The 22,498-nt window shown below is 44.1% G+C and overlaps 1 protein-coding gene across 1 annotated transcript in view; it reads right to left on the bottom strand.

The window, feature by feature from the left end:
* The window catches only part of LOC115462759, a 93,654-nt gene extending 72,494 nt beyond the window's left edge, over positions 1 to 21,160 (bottom strand). Inside the window, exons 1-3 of the mRNA XM_030192743.1 lie at positions 20,670 to 21,160; positions 16,933 to 17,010; positions 14,529 to 14,582 (exon numbers count right to left, since the gene is read on the bottom strand). Coding sequence (XP_030048603.1) covers positions 14,529 to 14,582; positions 16,933 to 17,010; positions 20,670 to 20,988 — 451 coding nt within the window. The 5' untranslated portion in view covers positions 20,989 to 21,160. The remainder of the gene's footprint in view (positions 1 to 14,528; positions 14,583 to 16,932; positions 17,011 to 20,669) is intronic.
* Between the last annotated feature and the right edge of the window lie 1,338 nt (positions 21,161 to 22,498).

Below are 22,498 nucleotides of genomic sequence, written 5' to 3'. Positions count from 1 at the left end.
CCCCCGTTCGATTATCCCCCTCCAAATTAATAAGCTAAAGACCTGGATCGAATAATATAGACTCCAGGGTACTGAAAAAGAAATAATTGCAGATCTATGATTGGAAATCTGTTCACCATTGTTAAAATCATCTGAAGATTGGAAAGTGTCAACATAATACCAATTTTTAAAAAGTGTTCTAAAGATGATCTGAGAAACTACAGATTGGTGAGGCTTCTAGGCTATGCAAGCAGTCTCAGCAGCCCTGAGATGGGCGTCTCTAACAACTGACCACCGCCCACCCACCATAAAGACACCATAACACAACTTGACATTTCGTCCTTTAGATTGTAAGCTCTTTGAGCAGGGACTGTCCTTCTTTGTTAAACTGTACAGCGCTGCGTAACCCTAGTAGCGCTCTAGAAATGTTAAGTAGTAGTAGAACAGGGGAATCCAGTAAAGCCACCAAAGAGCCAATCATGGCCACTGTCTGAGACAAGATCCAGGGCTCATCTATGGACATTTTCTCTGACCCAGTTTACAATCTTATCACAGAGTTTCAAAATCCCGATGGCTACAATGGAAAGTTTGTTCTCTTCTCTAATAAGTACTAACATTTAGTGTGAGAATTTTAGGGGCGATAAGACATTTTCATCTCTAATTTAAGAAAAAACAAACAAACCTACCTTAAAAAAAAAAAAAGAACGAAAAAAAGAGCAAAAATCATATGCAAAGTTCTGCAATGACCTACCCTTTTGGAGTGGAGGAGTAGGCTAGTGGTTAGTGCAGCGGACTTTGATCCTGGGGAACCGAGTTCAATTCCCACTGCAGCTCCTTGTGACTCTGGGCAAGTCACTTAACCCTCCATTGCCCCTGGTACAAAATAAGTACCTGAATATATGTAAACCACTTTGGATGTAGTTGCAAAAACCTCAGAAAGGCGGTATGTCAAGTCCAAGTTCCCTTTCCCTATTTGAGATTCTACATGGAATGTTAATGTTGCTATTCCACTAGCAACATTCCATGTAGAAGCCGGCCCTTGTAGATCAGCAACGCGGCTGCACAGGCTTCTGTTTCTGTGAGTCTGACGTCCTGCTAGTGGACTGTTGCTAGTGGAGTAGCCTAGTGGTTAGTGTAGTGGCCTTTGATCCTGGGGAACTGAGTTGGATTCCCACTGCAGCTCCTTGTGACTCTGGGCAAGTCACTTAACCCTCCATTGCCCCTGGTACAAAATAAGCACCTGAATATATGTAAACCGCTTTGAATGGAGTTGCAAAAACCTCAGAAAGGCGGTATATCAAGTCCCATTTCCCATATGACATCACAATTTCAGAAGTGAGCCAAGTATCGGGCAATCAAGCCATTGTGACATCACTGATGAGGTTGGCTCTTATTGGTGGAATGAGTGGAGGAGTAGCCTAGTGGTTAGTGCAGTGGACTTTGATCCTGGGGAACTGAGTTCAATTCCCACTGCAGCTCCTTCTGACTCTGGGCAAGTCACTAAACCCTCCATTGCCCCTGGTACAAAATAAGTACCTGAATATATGTAAACCGCTTTGAATGGAGTTGCAAAAACCTCAGAAAGGCGGTATCTGAAGTCCCATTTCCCTTAAGAGCAGAAGCAATGCTGACTTGCTCCTGCCCATCATAGCTATGGCTGCCATGACTTCTAGCAGCAGAATCATAGCAGTCTGGAGCTGCAAGGAGCAAGTGGGGGCATTGCTCTTACTCTTTAGACTTTGGATATGCACTGCTAACTTTCTCAAAAATTGGGAATTAAAAAAACAGGGTGTGGCATGGGTCTACAGATGGATTATAAATTAAAAGGCAAACATAAGTCTGACCAAAGTAAATTTAATTTTAACTACTAATTTCAGATCTCAAACTGATCAATTGTATGACCATAGAAAAAGTAGAAATTAGTACATGAGAAAATAATAAACACATAGAAAATCCAGTTCAACAATTATAAAAACTGTAAGTACAGATTTAATGACAATTTTCAAAAGACAATTCAGTTATAAAGTCCAAAGCAGTTCTTATAGCTATGTGGTATTTGAGAGTCTTCCAACCTACAGCAGGATGCAGGAGATGATTTAGAAGAAAAATGTTGACTCGATAGAAAGTGTGTTGACTATTTGAGGGTGCGGCTGTAAAGGGCACAAGTCTCCTGTGATTGTATTCAGGAGGTCAGAGCAGTCACTTGCTTTCCCTCTCATTCTAGACCTTGGCGCCTAATGTCGGGCAACAAGTGCGAGCCTAGGTTATAGAATATTTACACGCATCAGAGGCGCCAATAATTGACATTTACACACCTAAGTGCTAGGCACTATTCTCTATAAAGTACACACCAAAATCACTTAGTGCGTAACTGCAAGGGGAACATACATGTGGGTGGAGCATGGGCGTATTACTAAACATGCACATTGGGAAGAATAATCCGAATCATAGTTATCTTAGGAGTTAGCACTCAAGAAAAAGAATTAGGTGTCATTGTAGACAACACACTGAAATCTTTGACCAGTGTGCGGCAGCGGTCAAAAAGCAAAGAAAATGCTAGGAATTATTAGGAAAGGGATGGTAAATAAGACCAAGAATATTATAATGCCAAGAATATTATAATGCCTCTTTATAACTCCATTATAGAATTGGCACTAAACATGCCCCACTGTGGCGCCTACATCTTGGTAAAATTTATAGAATTGCCCCCTTTGCAAATACTTCTAAGGTTAACAGAAAACCAAGCCTTGATATGCTGACGCATTCATAACTAAGCTTTATTCCTATGGACACAAAAGTGTAAAATACATCTGGTTCAGAGTTAGTGTTACTTACAAGACTGAAATTGATTCTTCACGTGAGGATGTGTTGGTGAAGTACAAGCTTCTGCTGTTTCTTGGCCAACAGTGTGCTCTGAAAATGAAAAGTGAATTTGCATTTCTTATGGGAAATTGGCAATCAAACTTGAGGATTGTATAATATGAAGGAGACATGAGGGGAGATAACATAAGTCTCAACTGCCTGGATGAGTAAATTCTGCCTTCCTAGAGGAGTCATTGTGCTGACGGAGACCTTTACAGGAAGATTGAATTTTTCAAATGACCATTTGTTAGCAACGTTTCTCTACATTATTCTCACTAGACAAGAAGAAACGCATTTCTTATCCCAAAAGGTCTTTGTCAAGACCACTTTTTATCTGATTCTTTTGGAAGTGCTTCATTTCAGAAATCTTGACGTATATTCCACAAATAGTAAGATTCCTGAGGCAGGTCTTGTGGCCGAAACACAGCGTTGTGTTGAGTTTTTTTTAATCAATAAACATTTACAACTCGAGATTGTCTCTTTTGCTTCTGGAATCCGTGGTCTTTTTCCCACTTTCACCTGTTGTCTTGTGTATCCACATGGGATCATTGAGTTCTCCGCTATTGCGGATTTCTGTTTGAAGCAATGTTTCTACATCACATTGAGCATTTTACTTTAATACCTATCTCCATAAAGCTGTTAGATGGTAATACACAACTGGGTATATTTTCCACATACCATAACAGTACTGCTAGTGTTCACCATAGTACTCGCATCATGCGAAAGAGAACTTCCTTCCTTCTGAAGTTCATAAAATGCGACACATAGAAGCAACTTATCAAGGTGTGCTTGGAAATTGCTTTTAATTAAGTCTATGAAGTACAAGAATAGGGGGTGTCAAATCAGTGCTTTATTAAATAGATTCGACACGGTCCATGTTCAGGGGTTTTGTGCAGAGAAAATCTTCAAATGTATCGCTCCTGTTATTAAAAACAACACAATTCAATTAAAGGACACCAAAGTACTGGGAGAAATCCAGGATTCTCATTTAACTTTTAAGATATACACAAAAAGTAGCACATATGAGTGTATCTTGTTGGGCAGACTGGATGGACCGTGCAGGTCTTTTTCTGCCGTCATCTACTATGTTACTAAGTAATGCACAAATTTCTAGTATTGCAAAATTAGACAACTACATACTATTTGTCTTCTTCTGCACTTCATCTTCTAATTCATTCTTTAGTATTATCATGTTTAGACTACTGTAACTCCCTATATCAAGACTTGCCCCAGGTTCAAATAAGAAAGTTCCAACTTGTTCAAATATGATCCATCCTAAACACCAGAACTATACAAAACGGAACTCTCTATTCTTGACTGCTTAAGTTAAGCTATCATGATTGAAATCTAACGTAACACCTTTTTATTTCGCATTACGAAAATGAATTCTATTTACTTGACTGCCTAATCCACCCTGTCACCTGCATTATAACTATGTATTTCTCATTCCGGAATTGGCGATCGCCATTACGGAACAATGTAAGCCACATTGAGCCTGCAAATAGGTGGAAAATGTGGGATACAAATGCTACAAATAATAAATAATAATAATACTTACATCAAACTCTTTATGGTGCCAAAAAATTTGAGAGTCACCCCATTAAAGACCACTGGCTTCCAATAGTCTACCACATTCCTTTCAAGACCCTTATGCTGGTACATCAATTCTTTTACTCTGGCTATGCACCATTCCTCTAACTTGTTGATTCCTTATAAACCAACTTATGCTCTTCGCTGCACTCATCAAGTGTACAGCACTGCGTACGTCTCTAGTAGCGCCATAGAAGTCATCAGAATCTTACGGGACTAGACGGTTTCCTAAAGGACAAGTCCATAAACCACTACTAAATGGACTTGGGAAAAATCCACAATTCCAGGAATAACATGTATAGAGCGTTTGTACGTCTGGGAAGCTTGCCAGGTGGCCTGGATTGGCCGCTGTCGTGGACAGGATGCTGGGCTCGATGGACCTTTGGTCTTTTCCCAGTGTGGCATTACTTATGTACTTATATCCCCTCACATATACAAGTGATAGATCTACCAACAAGAAATACAATCAGATCAGCCCGAACATATCTAAATCTCCACCACCCAAGCTGCAAAGGAGTCAACTACAAACTAACTTTGCATCCAGCTTCTCCTACATCAGCACACAACTGTGGAACGTACTACCAATAGCCGTGAAAACAACGTACGACCACCTAAACTTCCGGAAATCACTAAAAACCAACCTGTTCAAAAAGGCCTACCCCATCAACCCAACCTAGATGCCTAAGCCTTGCAACACAACGAAACCAAAGCCTGAAACAGACATTGCATAACTCTTCCTCTCTATGAATCCCCAACGTGTCTATAACATGTGAACCTTCTTCGACCACTATAACTCTTTGTATTTGTTTCTCTGCTGGAGATGGCGAACGCCTGTACGGTACTATGTAAGCCACATTGAGCCTGCAAATAGGTGGGAAAATGTGGGATACAAATGTAACAAATAAATAAATAAAATACACAAACTCTGCCATGGAGATATCTGTCTCTCACTCACACCCACACACTCCCCCCTCCTAAATAAACACACAAGATTTACCATGGAGAATCAGCATCTGTCACTCACGCCCACACACACAACCAAGTATGGTCAGAATAAAACTTTATGAAAATATGTATACTGTATACCTTTTAAAATATTCTATACATAAAATTCACTAACACACATAAAAGAATACCACTAAATCAAACAATATAGATCACATTATGCAGTATGATAGTACTTAAAATATACTACAGAAAATTAATTATTACCATCAAAGCATATTTCTCCAAACAATTCCCCTAAAAACATTAATGGGATAAGGTGATTACCTTGCTAGCGCTCGTTTCATTTCAATGAGAAATGGGCTTTTTTTTCCTAGTTTGTTATAAATCATTATCAGCGTGGCATTTGGAGGGGCTGGTTATAGAGACACCAGGCTGGCATGTGTTGTATCGTGAAGAGATTTTTCTCGGTAAATCATTCCAAGTCTATCTATTTATTTACTTATTTACAACATTTATATCCCACATTAAACATGATTTTAGGTTGAGTCCCGGGGGAGAAGTAAAATCTTTTTATTTTTCCTGACTGAGCCTAGATCAAAAGAGATAAATGGTTTGTGGTGGGAACTTTGCCTGCTTTTGTTTTATGGATGAATTATGAATTTGTGCCAATTATGCTGATGCCGAGTCTGACAATCCCAAGGACTACAGCTACAATAGGAAAATTCTGCTCGTCCCTAAAATGTATTAAGATCTGTGTAAGAATGGTAGACAGAGGTAATAAGACAGTTTCATCTGAAGCAATAAACTAGTTGCGCCTTCTGATTTTGGGGAACTGAGGAACTGAGTTCGATTCCCGGCACAGGCAGCTCCTTGTGACTCTGGGCAAGTCACTTAACCCTCCATTGCCCCATGTAAGCCGCATTGAGCCTGCCATGAGTGGAAAAGCGCAGGGTACAAATGTAACAAAAATAAAATAGATACTATTGGAGATTCTACATGGAATGTTGCTACTATTGGAGATTCTACATGGAATGTTGATAGTGGAGGAGTGGCCTAGTGGTTAGAGTGGTGGACTTTGGTCCTGGGGAACTGGGTTCGATTCCCACTGCAGGCACAGGCAGCTCCTTGTGACTCTGGGCAAGTCACTTAACCCTCCATTGCCCCATGTAAGCCGCATTGAGCCTGCCATGAGTGGAAAAGCGCAGGGTACAAATGTAACAAAAATAAAATAGATACTATTGGAGATTCTACATGGAATGTTGCTACTATTGGAGATTCTACATGGAATGTTGCTATTCCACTAGCAACATTCCATGTAGAAGGCTGCGCAGGCTTCTGTTTCTGTGAGTCTGACGTCCTGCACGTGCACTCTTCGTCTTGAAGAACGTCAGCCTCAGCTCCTGCCACTTCCTCCCGCACTGCTTCATGGTGCGCTGGTAGCCGTTGTTTTTCAGCTCTCTCCTGATGCTCTGCAAGAGGTTCTGGGGTTTCTTGCAACGAAACATCATCTCCCGACATTTGGAAGACTCATGGATGAAGTCCAGCAAGGTGGCTACCTCCTGCCGTTGCCATCGCTGAGCCTGGGCCATTCTGCGGAGTCGACTGCCAAGTCTCCAGGTCAGTAAGCTCTTTGAGCAGGGAGACTGTCTTCTGCGTATGGTGTACAGCGCTGCGTATGCCTTGTAGCGCTATAGAAAGGAAGACGAGACGGGCAGCAGAGTTTTGAACCGATTGGAGAGGGAAGAGGTGACTAGGTGGGAGGCCAGCAAGAAGCAGATTGCAGTAGTCTAAACGAGAGGTGACAAGGGTGTGGATGAGGGTTTTGGTAGAGTGCTCGGAAAGAAAGGGGCGGATTTTACGGATGTTGTAAAGAAAGAAACGACAGGTCTTGGCAATCTGCTGGATATGAGCAGAGAAGGAGAGAGAAGAGTCAAAGATGACCCGAAACCTCCATTCACAGGACAAATCCCTCCTCTCAGTACCCTTCTCCACCACTGCCAACTCCAGGCTCCGCCCATTCTGCCTCGCCTCACCCTATGCCTGGAACAACCTTCCTGAGCCCTTACGTCAAGCCCCCTCCCTGCCCATCTTCAAGTCTTTGCTTAAAGCCCACCTCTTCAATGCCGCCTTCGGCACCTAACTCTTACCTTCAGGATATCCAGACTGCCCCAATTTGACTGCCCCTATCGAACTGACTATTCACTTGTCCTTTAGATTGTAAGCTCTTTGAGCAGGGACTGTCCTTTTATGTTAAATTGTACAGCGCTGCGTAACCCTAGTAGCGCTTTAGAAATGTTAAGTAGTAGTAGTAGTAGTAGTAGTAGAACAGTAACAGAAGGACCGAAGATGTTGAAGGGTGGTCAGTGTGATCAGGTGTAACTCTGGCTGGAATAGTGGGAGAAGGTGATAGAAGAATAGAAATGGGTGAGGTAAAAGTAATGATTGGGTTGATAGGGAGGTTATTATAAGACATGTCACTCTAGGGGTGGGTGGGTAGAGGGGTTGGGTGGGTGGGACTAAGTCTAAAGCAGGAGAAGGTATTCTCTGCAGCCTATCTGTGAGATGGAAAATGTTCTCTGAAGCTGCTGCTGCTATAAGCTGTTAGTTTTCTCTCCCTGAAAGAAACAGAAGGGGGTAGTCATGATTGTTCCCCAGCGACTAAGACTTATTCCCCCATGCAGCCATCAATCTGGAGGTATGCCACCAAAACCCCATTACAGGTTTCCAGGAAGATGGTCTCCACGTTGGATTCGGGTGAAGGACAGCCCCGACCCTTTGGGGCTTGAGGTGGCCTTGTCTCCCCCCGGTCTTCAACTCCCCGGTGCGTCTGCCTGCTGCAGTGACATTGAAGGAGCCTCTTGTGGTGGAAGCTGCCTGTTGGGAAGCTCTCGTCGGGGGCAAAGAAGCCATGAGTTTAAGCAGGGTAAGAAATGGTGGTGGTTTATTGAAGACTTCTACCCCGCCCATTCAATGGCAATAACTGAGCGGCTACATAATAATCAAAGGGATGAGAGAAGAAAGTAAGATAGGTAGGAGGAAGTGACGTCAGCCGACAGCATGGCAGCCTGAATTCACAGCTCCCTTTCCCAAAGCTGCAAAATTGGAAACACTCCGATCCAAACGGCGATAAAAATCGCGAAATTGTAAGAAATTACCTCCTGACACACAGACGCTATGAGTAAAGCGGCCTCGACCCGGAAAAAAGAGACGGAAAAAACAGAGAAAAGCACGGCGAGTAAGGCCTCCAGACACCGTGAGTCCCCGGAGCGCGGGTCTCCGTCGGATTCGGACTCAGCGCTATCTATGTCTGAGGCGCGAGCCCCCCCTTCCAAGAAAGGATTGTCCGTTGAGCTCCGTAAGTTATCTGCTACGATCCAGTCGGAGATTAAGCAGTCAAAAGAGGAAATTTTAGAGCACATGGATACGCTCAGCGCGGATCTCAGAGAATTGGGCGGCAGAGTGGAGGAGGCAGAGTTAAAAATAGATGAGCACGCCGAACTGCTTGATAAGCATACTAACATGTTGCAGATGATGGAACAAAAACATGAGCTCCTGCAATACAAACTAGATGATCTTGAAAACAAGGGACGAAGAAATAATCTCCGTTTCCGAGGAGTTCCAGAGGGCGGAGACACGGAGAACGCGGCAGAGATAGTGCACACATTATGTTCTACCTTGTTGGGCCCTGAGGCAGATGAAATGAGATGTGAGCTGGACAGAGCGCACAGAGCTCTTGGAGCGCGAAAAGAGCAGCAGACACGGGACATCATTGTGAGATTTCACAAATATGAGATTAAGGAGAGAGTTTTAGCCGCAGCTAGGAAGACAAAGAGCCTGGAGTACGGTGGAGCCCCGGTTCAGGTCTATCAGGACCTCTCGCTATACACGCTCAAGATGAGGAGGCAGATGAGACCGGCGCTGGAAGTCTTGAGCAAACAGCAGATACAATATAGATGGGGCTTCCCCTTCTCATTAAACTTCACTCTGAAAGGCACCAAATATCGGGTGCAAACTCTTCAAGAGGCATGGGAAGCCTTGCACGCTGTTGAGATGGTGTCCGCAAAGACTGCACCTGGAGTGGTGGCGCCAGCTACCAAGACGAGGCTTCAGCGATGGCAGAGAACCCCGGGACCCGCAAAGCACAACAACCAGAAGCGTTGAATCAGGCTGGATCGGGACACTGGAGATATGCTCTCAGGAGATTACCTTGATGGGTAGGCATAGCTGCATGTGCCATTTGACTTTGAACACTGATGTTAGGGTTGACAACAGCCCTAAACTATAGGACCTTGAAGAGTGTTGAAACGGTAAACTGAAAGGAGGGAATAGTAATGAAGCATGTAAGGGATAGGGGTATGCGGGATCGTGTGTAAGCTGATATAGATGGGGAGGGATAGATGTGGGTTTGGGAACTGTGTGGTGGGTGAATAACTTCCTAAAGACCCACTTGGAGGACATTGGTCTTTCAACTGGTGTGAATGGAGGGGGTGGGAGGGGGGGGGGGCGGGAGGGAGGGGGGATAGTGGGATATGGGAAAATAAGGGAGAGAGCGGGGCACTGCTGGGTATGAAGGGCGCACATTTTGCACTATGGCACTGTATAGAGATATCACGTAGGGGTGCGATAGAACAGCTTTATTACAATCTATGGAGATGAATACAGACTTAAAAATACTCTCGTATAATGTAAAGGGCCTGAACATGCCCCAGAAGAGGCAAAAGTTTTATAAGGAAATAAAGCAGCATAGCCCACACGTGGTTCTCCTGCAGGAGACGCACTTGGTGGGTAGGCATGAAAGGCTTCTCTCTCACCCAGAGTACCCAGTGGTGTATTTTGCATCAGCAGCTGGGTCAAAGAAAGGAGGAGTTGCGATCTTGATTCATGCTGCGGTTGGGGTGCAGGTTCTTAAGGTAAAGCGGGATATGGGTGGACGCTATATTTTTATGCATATCACGATTGACAATGTGGATTTAACCTTGGCCTCTATATATGCGCCTAACACAGGACAGGCTGGGTTCCTGGAGAAGGTTAGAAACTCCTTGGCCACTTTTGCGCAGGGCTCACTTGTAATAGGGGGGGACTTTAATACAGTGATGAACCCAAGCCTAGATCGTTCAGGGCTCCCCAGAGGCGAGGGTCAGAGGGACTCTTTGGCCTTGAGGTCTTTGGCGCTTTCGTTGGGCACAGTGGACCTATGGAGGGTGAAACACCAGAGGGTACGAGACTATACATTTTACTCTGCTGTACATAATTCTTATTCACGCATTGACTATATGTTTGTGGATGCAACCCTGGTGGAGCATGGTCCTGAAGCAGGGATAGGTAATGTGACTCTGTCGGATCATGCTCCAATATGGGTGACTCTACCAAATATTAGGGCCGAAAAAAAAAATAAAAGATGGACACTGAATGTTGGTCTTCTGCGGGAGGGGGCAGTGGTGGATGGCTATAAACAAATGTTGAAAGAGTACCTTGAATTTAATCTAGGCTCAGGGCCCTCGCTTAGCACAATATGGGATGCTATGAAGGCGGTGACCCGGGGATATTTTTTACAACTGGCCAGTAGACAATCGAAAGCTCGTAGGGCGCAGATCGCGAATTGCCTGGAAAGCATTCGCTTGCTAGAGGAACAGCATAAGGCCAATGGCTCAGCTAGGGTTCTGAGAGAACTTAGTTCCCAGAGAATGCGCCTTGACTCCATATATTCGGAGCACCTAAGCATGCTACAGGCAAAGAATAGGGTGAGCTCCTATGCATACGCTAACAAAATAGGGCGCCTTCTCGCCATAAAGCTGCGCAGGCAAAAAGTTGAGCGGAATATCATAAAGATACGAGATGTTGGAGGAGGTACCTTAAGTACGTCCGAACAAATACGAAACAGATTTGGGGAATTTTATAAAGAACTATATGCCCAGGAGCTCAACCCTTCGATGGACCTGATAGATCATTACTTACAGGATAGTGAGCTTACCTCTCTGAGTCACCAGCAGCAGACAATGTTAGATGAGCCAATCACCCCTGGGGAAATCCAGGAGGCAATTAGTAGTCTCCCCTCACATAAATCGCCCGGGCTCGACGGATTGCCCAATGAGTTCTATAGGAAGTTTGCCCCTGAGATAGCTCCGCTCCTAGCAGATCTGTTTAATCAGGTGGGGAGAGGGGGGTCATTACCTCAGTCAATGATGGAGGCATGGATAGCGGTCCTGCCTAAACCAGGTAAAGATCACTCTGAATGCGGATCCTACAGACCTATATCTGTGCTTAATGCAGATGTCAAAATATTGGCTAAGGTACTGGCAAATCGTCTGGCCCCTATTTTACCAGTACTTATTCACCCAGACCAAGTGGGCTTTGTACAGTATCGAAAGGCGATGGACAATATTAGAAGGGCGGTGGATATAATAAACTTGGCAAAAAACAACCAGAAGCCGTTATGTCTCTTAAGCCTTGACGCGGAAAAAGCCTTTGACCGGGTTCACTGGCCCTTCATGTATAGGGTGATGGAAAATATGGGGTTTGGAATACAGTTTCGTAGCTGGATTCGGGCCTTCTACGAGTTCCTCAAGGCCTGTGTCCGGGTCAATGGTGGAAATTCAGAATTATTCACTCTACATAGAGGCACTAGGCAGGGCTGCCCCTTGTCTCCCTTATTATTTGCAATGGTGATGGAGCCCTTTGCAGCCCGTGTGCGGTCTGATCCTGATATCTCGGGAGCCAAGATAGCGGATAGAACTCATAAAATGGCCGTTTGTCACTCGACCCTTGACCACATTCCCGCACTTAGAACAAATGATACAGCAGTACTCTGCAGTGTCCGGATTTAGGGTCAACGTGGCAAAATCTGAGGCCCTGAACGTGACAATTCCGGAGGACGTGGTGGAGTCTTTAAAGATTTCATCTCCCTTTCGGTGGGCTCACAAACATTTAAAATACTTGGGGGTGAATCTGACTAGGGATCCTTCGGAGCTCTTTAATGCAAATTATAAGGGGCTGGGCAAAATTATTATGGAAGATCTAGAGAGGTGGGGAGATTTGGGAACATCATGGTTTGGCAGAATAGCTATTCTTAAAATGAATGTCTTGCCACGACTGTTATACCTTTTTCAGGTGCTGCCTGTGATAATGCCCAGGCGATTCTTAGCTAATTTACAAGATAAACTGGTGCGATTCGTCTGGGCAGGAAAACGTCCTAGGCTAGCGAGATCGCTCCTATATAAGGAAAGGAAAAGGGGAGGACTTGGGGTACCTAATCTCGCATGGTATTATAGGGCAGCGCAGGGGAAAGCAGCACTTGAATGGTACCAAGAATACCCGGATCGCCAATGGGTGCAAATAGAACAACATTCAGTGGGTGACAAACCATTGAGTGCACTAATGTGGTTGCCAAAGTCTTTTAGAAGTATGACTGAAAGAGCTTGTCCCTCCATAGCTGTAACGCTCCATTATTGGGATAGTATGTTCCCTAAGAGACAATGTATATTGACCCGGTATACTCCAATAGCCTTTAATCCTTTATTTTTACCTGGGACGGTAACGGGGATTTTTACTAAATGGTATGAGATAGGGGTGAGAACCTGGGGCCAATTATTTGAAGCTGATACCCTGGTATCTTTTGACACATTGCTGGATAGATACCCAGGGGTGGAGGGAGGTGACTTTGCCTATCGTCAATTGGTATCTCTCCTTAAAAGTAAGGCGGTGAGGGAGGTGATGCAGCGTGAGAAATTAGAACTGGAGGAGATATGTGAGCGACATGCTTCCTCTAGGGGACTGATAGGTTCCCTGTACCATAATATAAGCAAACAGGCGCCCGGTTACGGGGTACATAGGAGAAGCTGGGAGCGAGAGCTGGGGGTGAGCTTGGGAGACCCTGGGTGGGAGAGCATAGAAAAAGCAGTTGTGAAGGTGTCAACCCATGTACCCCTGCAGGAGAATGCTGTGAAAGTATTATATCGGTGGTACCTTACGCCTGCTCGACTGCGGCGGATTTTTCCGACTGCCTCGGGCATGTGTTGGAGAAGATGTGGCCAAGAGGGCACCATGGGGCACATATGGTGGAATTGTGTTAAAATTCGTGCCTTTTGGAAGGCGGTACACTATAGGTTGCAGGCCTGGATAGGGTGTACAGTGCCCTGGGCCCCCGAGGTGTTCCTGTTTTCTGCTAGGATCGCAGGCCTATTATCCTGTCAACAAATTTTGGCTAAGCATGTGGTTGGTACAGCAAGGGTGGTTGTAGCTTCACAATGGAGGAGGGAGGGAGTTCCCCCGCTAGCTAAGTGGCTTAATAAGTTGAGGTATGTACGTGAAATGGAGAGACTGGTGGCTGAGCATACACAACAAATAGGGAAATGGCATTCTGTTTGGAAGTACATTCCTATAGACGCTCTGACGAACTAGTATGTCTGAAAAGAGAGTGTTTATTTATTTAAAAAAAAAAAAAAAAAAAGGTAGTGCTCAGCGGTGATCTCTTGGTGGGGTGGGGTAGGGGGGTGGGAGGGAGGGTAACCTTTGCTTTACTAAAAAGTTGAAAAAAACGTTGAAGTTCAATGATGTTGATATTGGAAAGTTGAAACTATGACGAGTTATACTGTATGAAGCATTAGCGGAATATTGTATTAGTCATAGGAAAATGTGACTTGATGGATAGTATTTTGCATTCTTTGTGTTGTTTCAATGAACAATAAAGACTTCATACAAATTTAAAAAAAAGAAAGTAAGATAGGTAGGAGGATGGGGGGGGGGGGGGGGGGGGGGGGGGGGGGGGCGGGGAAGGGGTGAAACTAGAATAATTGATAGGAAAGCAGGGGGTGGTGGAAAAGGTCTATTTCAGGCAAGCTGTCAAGAATCCCAAAATGAGACAGGGGTCAGCTAAAGGCATCTGAACAGAGATGTGTCTCAAGTTTTGACTTAAATTGCTGAAGGGAGGAACAGAATTTGAGATGCTGGGGCAATTTGTTCCAAAGATCCGGGCCCTGTACCGAAAAGATAAAATGGTAGATAGTGGGACAGTGGCATGATGGCATGAGCAAGGGCTCTGAAAGAGGGAACGTTGAGTAGATCAAGCTGGGAAGACCTGAGAGGCCTGGGAGGGCAGTAGGGGTTCAGGAGACTGGAAAGAAACAGGGGCTCTCCCGAGCTGCTATTCTTACCTAGGAGAGGAGAGGCAGCATCCCGATCCTCTGGCATCTCTGTTAAGTATCTGACTGCAAAAAATCAAAAACAGGAATTAAAATTCAGAGCCTGATATTTAAAGCAATTTAGCTGGCAGTAGAGCCTCCTTCCTGGTTAATTTGCATGTGCCTGCCAATCTGCTGATATTCAGACATTGCTGCTGAATATTAGCACTAACCACCCTGCACCCCTGCTGAGGCAGTTCATGGGTGGAGCCTGACCGGACCCCCACTCCCCCATCCCTTATAGTTCCTCCCAGGCCTACCTTTGATAGCCCTGGTGATTTAAGTGGTCCTGGAGTGGAGGAGTAGCCTAGTGGTTAGTGCAGTGGACTCTGATTATGGGGAACTGGGTTTGATTCACACTGCAGCTCCTTGTGACTCTGGGCAAGTCACTTAACCCTCCATTGCCCCTGGTACAAAATAAGTACCTGAATATATGTAAACCACTTTGGATGTAGTTGCAAAAACCTCAGAAAGGCGGTATGTCAAGTCCAAGTTCCCTTTCCCTTTTTGAGATTCTACATGGAATGTTAATGTTGCTATTCCACTAGCAACATTCCATGTAGAAGCCGGCCCTTGTAGATCAGCAACGCGGCTGCACAGGCTTCTGTTTCTGTGAGTCTGACGTCCTGCTAGTGGACTGTTGCTAGTGGAGTAGCCTAGTGGTTAGTGTAGTGGCCTTTGATCCTGGGGAACTGAGTTGGATTCCCACTGCAGCTCCTTGTGACTCTGGGCAAGTCACTTAACCCTCCATTGCCCCTGGTACAAATAAGTACCTGAATATATGTAAACCACTCTGAATGTAGTTGCAAAAACCTCAGAAAGGCAGTATGTCAAGTCCCATTTCCCTTTCCCTTATGACATCACAATATCAGAAGTGAGCCAAGTATCAGGCAATCAAGCCATTGTGACATCACTGATGAGGTTGGCTCTTATTGGTGGAATGAGTTGAAGAGTAGCCTAGTGGTTAGTGCAGTGGACTTTGATCCTGGCGAACTGAGTTCAATTCCCACTGCAGCTCCTTGTGACTCTGGGCAAGTCACTTAACCCTCCATTGCCCCTGGTACAAAATAAGTACCTGAATATATGTAAACCGCTGTGAATGTAGTTGCAAAAACCTCAGAAAGGCGGTATCTGAAGTCCCATTTCTCTTAAGAGCAGAAGCAATGCTGACTTGCTCCTGCCCATCATAGCTATGGCTGCCATGACTTCTAGCAGCAGAATCATAGCAGTCTGGAGCTGCAAGGAGCAAGTGGGGGCATTGCTCTTACTCTTTAGACTTTGGATATGCACTGCTAACTTTCTCAAAAATTGGGAATTAAAAAAACAGGGTGTGGCATGGGTCTACAGATGGGATTATAAATTAAAAGGCAAACATAAGTCTGACCAAAGTAAATTTAATTTTAACTACTAATTTCAGATCTCAAACTGATCAATTGTATGACCATAGAAAAAGTAGAAATTAGTACATGAGAAAATAATAAACACATAGAAAATCCAGTTCAACAATTATAAAAACTGTAAGTACAGATTTAATGACAATTTTCAAAAGACAATTCAGTTATAAAGTCCAAAGCAGTTCTTATAGCTGTGTGGTATTTGAGAGTCTTCCAACCTACAGCAGGATGCAGGAGATGATTTAGAAGAAAAATGTTGACTCGATAGAAAGTGTGTTGACTATTTGAGGGTGCGGCTGTAAAGGGCACAAGTCTCCTGTGATTGTATTCAGGAGGTCAGAGCAGTCACTTGCTTTCCCTCTCATTCTAGACCTTGGCGCCTAATGTCGGGCAACAAGTGCGAGCGTAGGTTATAGAATATTTACACGCATCAGAGGCGCCAATAATTGACATTTACACACCTAAGTGCTAGGCACTATTCTCTATAAAGTACACACCAAAATCACTTAGTGCGTAACTGCAAGGGGAACATACATGTGGGTGGAGCATGGGCGTATTACTAAACATGCACATTGGGAAGAATAATCCGAATCATAGTTATCTTAGGAGTTAGCACTCAAGAAAAAGAATTAGGTGTCATTGTAGACAACACACTGAAATCTTTTGACCAGTGTGCGGCAGCGGTCAAAAAAGCAAAGAAAATGCTAGGAATTATTAGGAAAGGGATGGTAAATAAGACCAAGAATATTATAATGCCAAGAATATTATAATGCCTCTTTATAACTCCATTATAGAATTGGCACTAAACATGCCCCACTGTGGCGCCTACATCTTGGTAAAATTTATAGAATTGCCCCCTTTGCAAATACTTCTAAGGTTAACAGAAAACCAAGCCTTGATATGCTGACGCATTCATAACTAAGCTTTATTCCTATGGACACAAAAGTGTAAAATACATCTGGTTCAGAGTTAGTGTTACTTACAAGACTGAAATTGATTCTTCACGTGAGGATGTGTTGGTGAAGTACAAGCTTCTGCTGTTTCTTGGCCAACAGTGTGCTCTGAAAATGAAAAAGTGAATTTGCATTTCTTATGGGAAATTGGCAATCAAACTTGAGGATTGTATAATATGAAGGAGACATGAGGGGAGATAACATAAGTCTCAACTGCCTGGATGAGTAAATTCTGCCTTCCTAGAGGAGTCATTGTGCTGACGGAGACCTTTACAGGAAGATTGAATTTTTCAAATGACCATTTGTTAGCAACGTTTCTCTACATTATTCTCACTAGACAAGAAGAAGCGCATTTCTTATCCCAAAAGGTCTTTGTCAAGACCACTTTTTATCTGATTCTTTTGGAAGTGCTTCATTTCAGAAATCTTGACGTATATTCCACAAATAGTAAGATTCCTGAGGCAGGTCTTGTGGCCGAAACACAGTGTTGTGTTGAGTTTTTAAAATCAATAAACATTTACAACTCGAGATTTGTCTCTTTTGCTTCTGGAATCCTTTTCCTACTTTCACCTGTTGTCTTGTGTATCCACATGGGATCATTGAGTTCTCCGCTATTGCGGATTTCTGTTTGAAGCAATGTTTCTACATCACATTGAGCATTTTACTTTAATACCTATCTCCATAAAGCTGTTAGATGGTAATACATAACTGGGTATATTTTCCACATACCATAACAGTACTGCTAGTGTTCACCATAGTACTTGCGTCATGCGAAAGAGAACTTCCTTCCGAAGTTCATAAGATGCAACACATATAAGCAATTTATCAAGGTGTGCTTGGAAATTGCTTTTAATTAAGTCTGTGAAGTACAAGAATAGGGGGTGTCAAATCAGTGCTTTATTAAATAGATTCGACACGGTCCATGTTCAGGGGTTTTGTGCAGAGAAAATCTTCAAATGTATCGCTCCTGTTATTAAAAACAACACAATTCAATTAAAGGACACCAAAGTACTGGGAGAAATCCAGGATTCTCATTTAACTTTTAAGATATACACAAAAAGTAGCACATATGAGTGTATCTTGTTGGGCAGACTGGATGGACCGTGCAGGTCTTTTTCTGCCGTCATCTACTATGTTACTAAGTAATGCACAAATTTCTAGTATTGCAAAATTAGACAACTACATACTATTTGTCTTCTTCTGCACTTCATCTTCTAATTCATTCTTTAGTATTATCATGTTTAGACTACTGTAACTCCCTATATCAAGACTTGCCCCAGGTTCAAATAAGAAAGTTCCAACTTGTTCAAATATGATCCATCCTAAACACCAGAACTATACAAAACGGAACTCTCTATTCTTGACTGCTTAAGTTAAGCTATCATGATTGAAATCTAACGTAACACCTTTTTATTTCGCATTACGAAAATGAATTCTATTTACTTGACTGCCTAATCCACCCTGTCACCTGCATTATAACTATGTATTTCTCATTCCGGAATTGGCGATCGCCATTACGGAACAATGTAAGCCACATTGAGCCTGCAAATAGGTGGAAAATGTGGGATACAAATGCTACAAATAATAAATAATAATAATACTTACATCAAACTCTTTATGGTGCCAAAAAATTTGAGAGTCACCCCATTAAAGACCACTGGCTTCCAATAGTCTACCACATTCCTTTCAAGACCCTTATGCTGGTACATCAATTCTTTTACTCTGGCTATGCACCATTCCTCTAACTTGTTGATTCCTTATAAACCAACTTATGCTCTTCGCTGCACTCATCAAGTGTACAGCACTGCGTACGTCTCTAGTAGTGCCATAGAAGTCATCAGAATCTTACGGGACTAGACGGTTTCCTAAAGGACAAGTCCATAAACCACTACTAAATGGACTTGGGAAAAATCCACAATTCCAGGAATAACATGTATAGAGCGTTTGTACGTCTGGGAAGCTTGCCAGGTGGCCTGGATTGGCCGCTGTCGTGGACAGGATGCTGGGCTCGATGGACCTTTGGTCTTTTCCCAGTGTGGCATTACTTATGTACTTATATCCCCTCACATATACAAGTGATAGATCTACCAACAAGAAATACAATCAGATCAGCCCGAACATATCTAAATCTCCTACCACCCAAGCTGCAAAGGAGTCAATTACAAACTAACTTTGCATCCAGCTTCTCCTACATCAGCACACAACTGTGGAACGTACTACCAATAGCCGTGAAAACAACGTACGACCACCTAAACTTCCGGAAATCACTAAAATCCAACCTGTTCAAAAAGGCCTACCCCATCGACCCAACCTAGATGCCTAAGCCTTGCAACACAACGAAACCAAAGCCTGAAACAGACATTGCATAACTCTTCCTCTCTATGAATCCCCAACGTGTCTATAACATGTGAACCTTCTTCGACCACTATAACTCTTTGTATTTGTTTCTCTGCTGGAGATGGCGAACGCCTGTACGGTACTATGTAAGCCACATTGAGCCTGCAAATAGGTGGGAAAATGTGGGATACAAATGTAACAAATAAATAAATACAATACACAAACTCTGCCATGGAGATATCTGTCTCTCAGTCACACCCACACACTCCCCCCTCCTAAATAAACACACAAGATTAACCATGGAGAATCAGCATCTGTCACTCACACCCACACACACAACCAATTATGGTCAGAATAAAACTTTATGAAAATATGTATACTGTATACCTTTTAAAATATTCTATACATAAAATTCACTAACACACATAAAAGAATACCACTAAATCAAACAATATAGATCACATTATGCAGTATGATAGTACTTAAAATATACTACAGAAAATTAATTATTACCATCAAAGCATATTTCTCCAAACAATTCCCCTAAAAACATTAATGGGATAAGGTGATTACCTTGCTAGCGCTCGTTTCATTTCAATGAGAAATGGGCTTTTTTTTCCTAGTTTGTTATAAATCATTATCAGCGTGGCATTTGGAGGGGCTGGTTATAGAGACACCAGGCTGGCATGTGTTGTATCGTGAAGAGATTTTTCTCGGTAAATCATTCCAAGTCTATCTATTTATTTACTTATTTACAACATTTATATCCCACATTAAACATGATTTTAGGTTGAGTCCCGGGGGAGAAGTAAAATCTTTTTATTTTTCCTGACTGAGCCTAGATCAAAAGAGATAAATGGTTTGTGGTGGGAACTTTGCCTGCTTTTGTTTTATGGATGAATTATGAATTTGTGCCAATTATGCTGATGCCGAGTCTGACAATCCCAAGGACTACAGCTACAATAGGAAAATTCTGCTCGTCCCTAAAATGTATTAAGATCTGTGTAAGAATGGTAGACAGAGGTAATACGACAGTTTCATCTGAAGCAATAAACTAGTTGCACCTTCTGATTTTGGGGAACTGAGGAACTGAGTTCGATTCCCGGCACAGGCAGCTCCTTGTGACTCTGGGCAAGTCACTTAACCCTCCATTGCCCCATGTAAGCCGCATTGAGCCTGCCATGAGTGGGAAAGCGCGGGGTACAAATGTAACAACAACAACAACAAAAAGTCATGCAGAAAACTGGCAAGAAAGTTTTTGGTTTAAGTCATCTCTGACCCAGGTGTCACTTACACAACCCAAGCAAAGAGTATTTGCTTTGCTCCTCGGTTGATAAGCAGTGCCCACAGCCTATCTGCAGGAGTGGAGCCCCCCTCCCCCCACCCACCGGGCCGCCTGCACCCTCTTTGCATTTTGCGCCGCTTCTCACCTGGGAGCCACTTGTTGAACAGAGGCTGCCCTGCCTTCTCCCAGATCTCCTTGATCTTCTTGGCCTGGGTGGAGGTCAGGGGTCCCCCTCGCTGCCCACTCTTCGTCTCGTAGAACTTCAGCCTCAGCTCCTGCCACTTCCTCCCGCACTGCTTCATGGTGCGCTGGTAGCCGTTGTTTTTCAGCTCTCTCCTGATGCTCCGCAAGAGGTTCTGGGGTTTCTTGCAACGAAACATCATCTCCCGACATTTGGAAGACTCGTGGATCAAGTCCAGCAAGGTGGCTACCTCCTGCTGTTGCCATCGCTGAGCCTGGACCATTCTGCGGAGTCGACTGCCAAGTCTCCAGGTCAGTAAGCTCTTTGAGCAGGGAGACTGTCTTCTGCTTATGGTGTACAGCGCTGCGTATGCCTTTAGCGCTATAGAAAGGATAAGTAGATAGGGACTAGACTCACTGCTCGGGCTGTGCCTTTGAGGAGTCTGCCTGGGTGAGTAAAATCTGCTCACTCAACAACTGGCAAAGGTGCAGCCTCCGAGCTCCACCCTCACAATAGGAAATGCTCCTTCCTTCTTACATATATTCTCCACCCCCAGCACACATTCATTCGTGCAGCTAAACATTAGAAAGCATGAAGCAAGAAAGAAAAAATACTGGTAGAAAGAATTATAGCAATACCAAGCAACTATTCTGTATTTATTTAGTTATTTTAACGTTTGCTGACATTTGATATATTTCTTCCCGGATATCAAAGAGGGTGCTGTACAAAACCAAGTTACATCCAGGGCACACGTAACAAAAACAACATTAAGAACAAAACACCAGGGTGGAAAAGTCTAGCACAATAAACATATTCCTTTTCCCAAACGAGTAAGGGGGTAAGAAGAAAGGCAGGGCCAGACTCTGGCCCACAGTGCTGAAGATAAAGGGCGCAAAACACAGGGATAGGGGTTGATCAAATGGGTGGAGAGGTAGCATTGTATGTTAAAGAGGGCCTTGAATCGAATTAGACTAAAAATTGTGCAGGACACAAAACACATCTTGGAATCCCTATGGATTGAAATTCCATGTGTTAAGGGGAAAAAGGATAGAGATAGGAGTGTACTACTGTCCAGTGGCGTTCCTGGCCTGGATGGCACCCGGGGCGGATCACCGATGTGCCCCCCCCCCCACCCCGCTAAATGACACCTCCCCCCTCCGGCGAAATGACACCCTCCCGGGTGCACGCCGCTGGGGGGGGGGGGTGCCGCGGCACACGCCTGTCCGAGTTCGCTAACTTGCTCGTTCGCTGCAGCTCCCTCTGCCCCGGAACAGGAAGTAACCCTTGGTACGCCACTGCTACTGTCCACCTGGACAGATGTAGAAATGTTATCAGAAATTAGGGAGGCTAACAAACTGGGCAACATGATAATAACGAGTGATTTCAATTACCAACTAGTTTATATGGAATATGTAGAATCTCAATTACCACTATTCACTCAAAGTTCTACACACCATACAAGGGGTTGAGAGGGGATTATGGTGTATGGTGTGTAGAACTTTGAGTGAATAGTGATTTCAATTACCCCCAGCGCGTCACCTCCACACCCCACCCCCTCCTCTGGGCGTATCACCCCCTAGGGTTGGAGAGAGCAGTCACGCAGCTGTCGGCTCTGCCGGTTCCCTGCCCTGGAACAGGAAGCAACGTCAGAGGGAGCAGGGAACTGGCGGAGCCCACAGCCGTGCAGCTGCTCCCTGTACCCCCCTTGCAGATTTCAATTACCCCCCTCCTCTGGGCGCATCACCCCCTAGGGTTGCAGAGAGCAGTCACGCAGCTGTCGGCTCTGCCGGTTC

Source organism: Microcaecilia unicolor, chromosome 2 (genome assembly GCF_901765095.1).
Source record: "Microcaecilia unicolor chromosome 2, aMicUni1.1, whole genome shotgun sequence".
In the NCBI taxonomy this organism is placed as follows: domain Eukaryota; kingdom Metazoa; phylum Chordata; class Amphibia; order Gymnophiona; family Siphonopidae; genus Microcaecilia; species Microcaecilia unicolor.
This window is presented reverse-complemented; position numbering and strand designations above follow the sequence as displayed.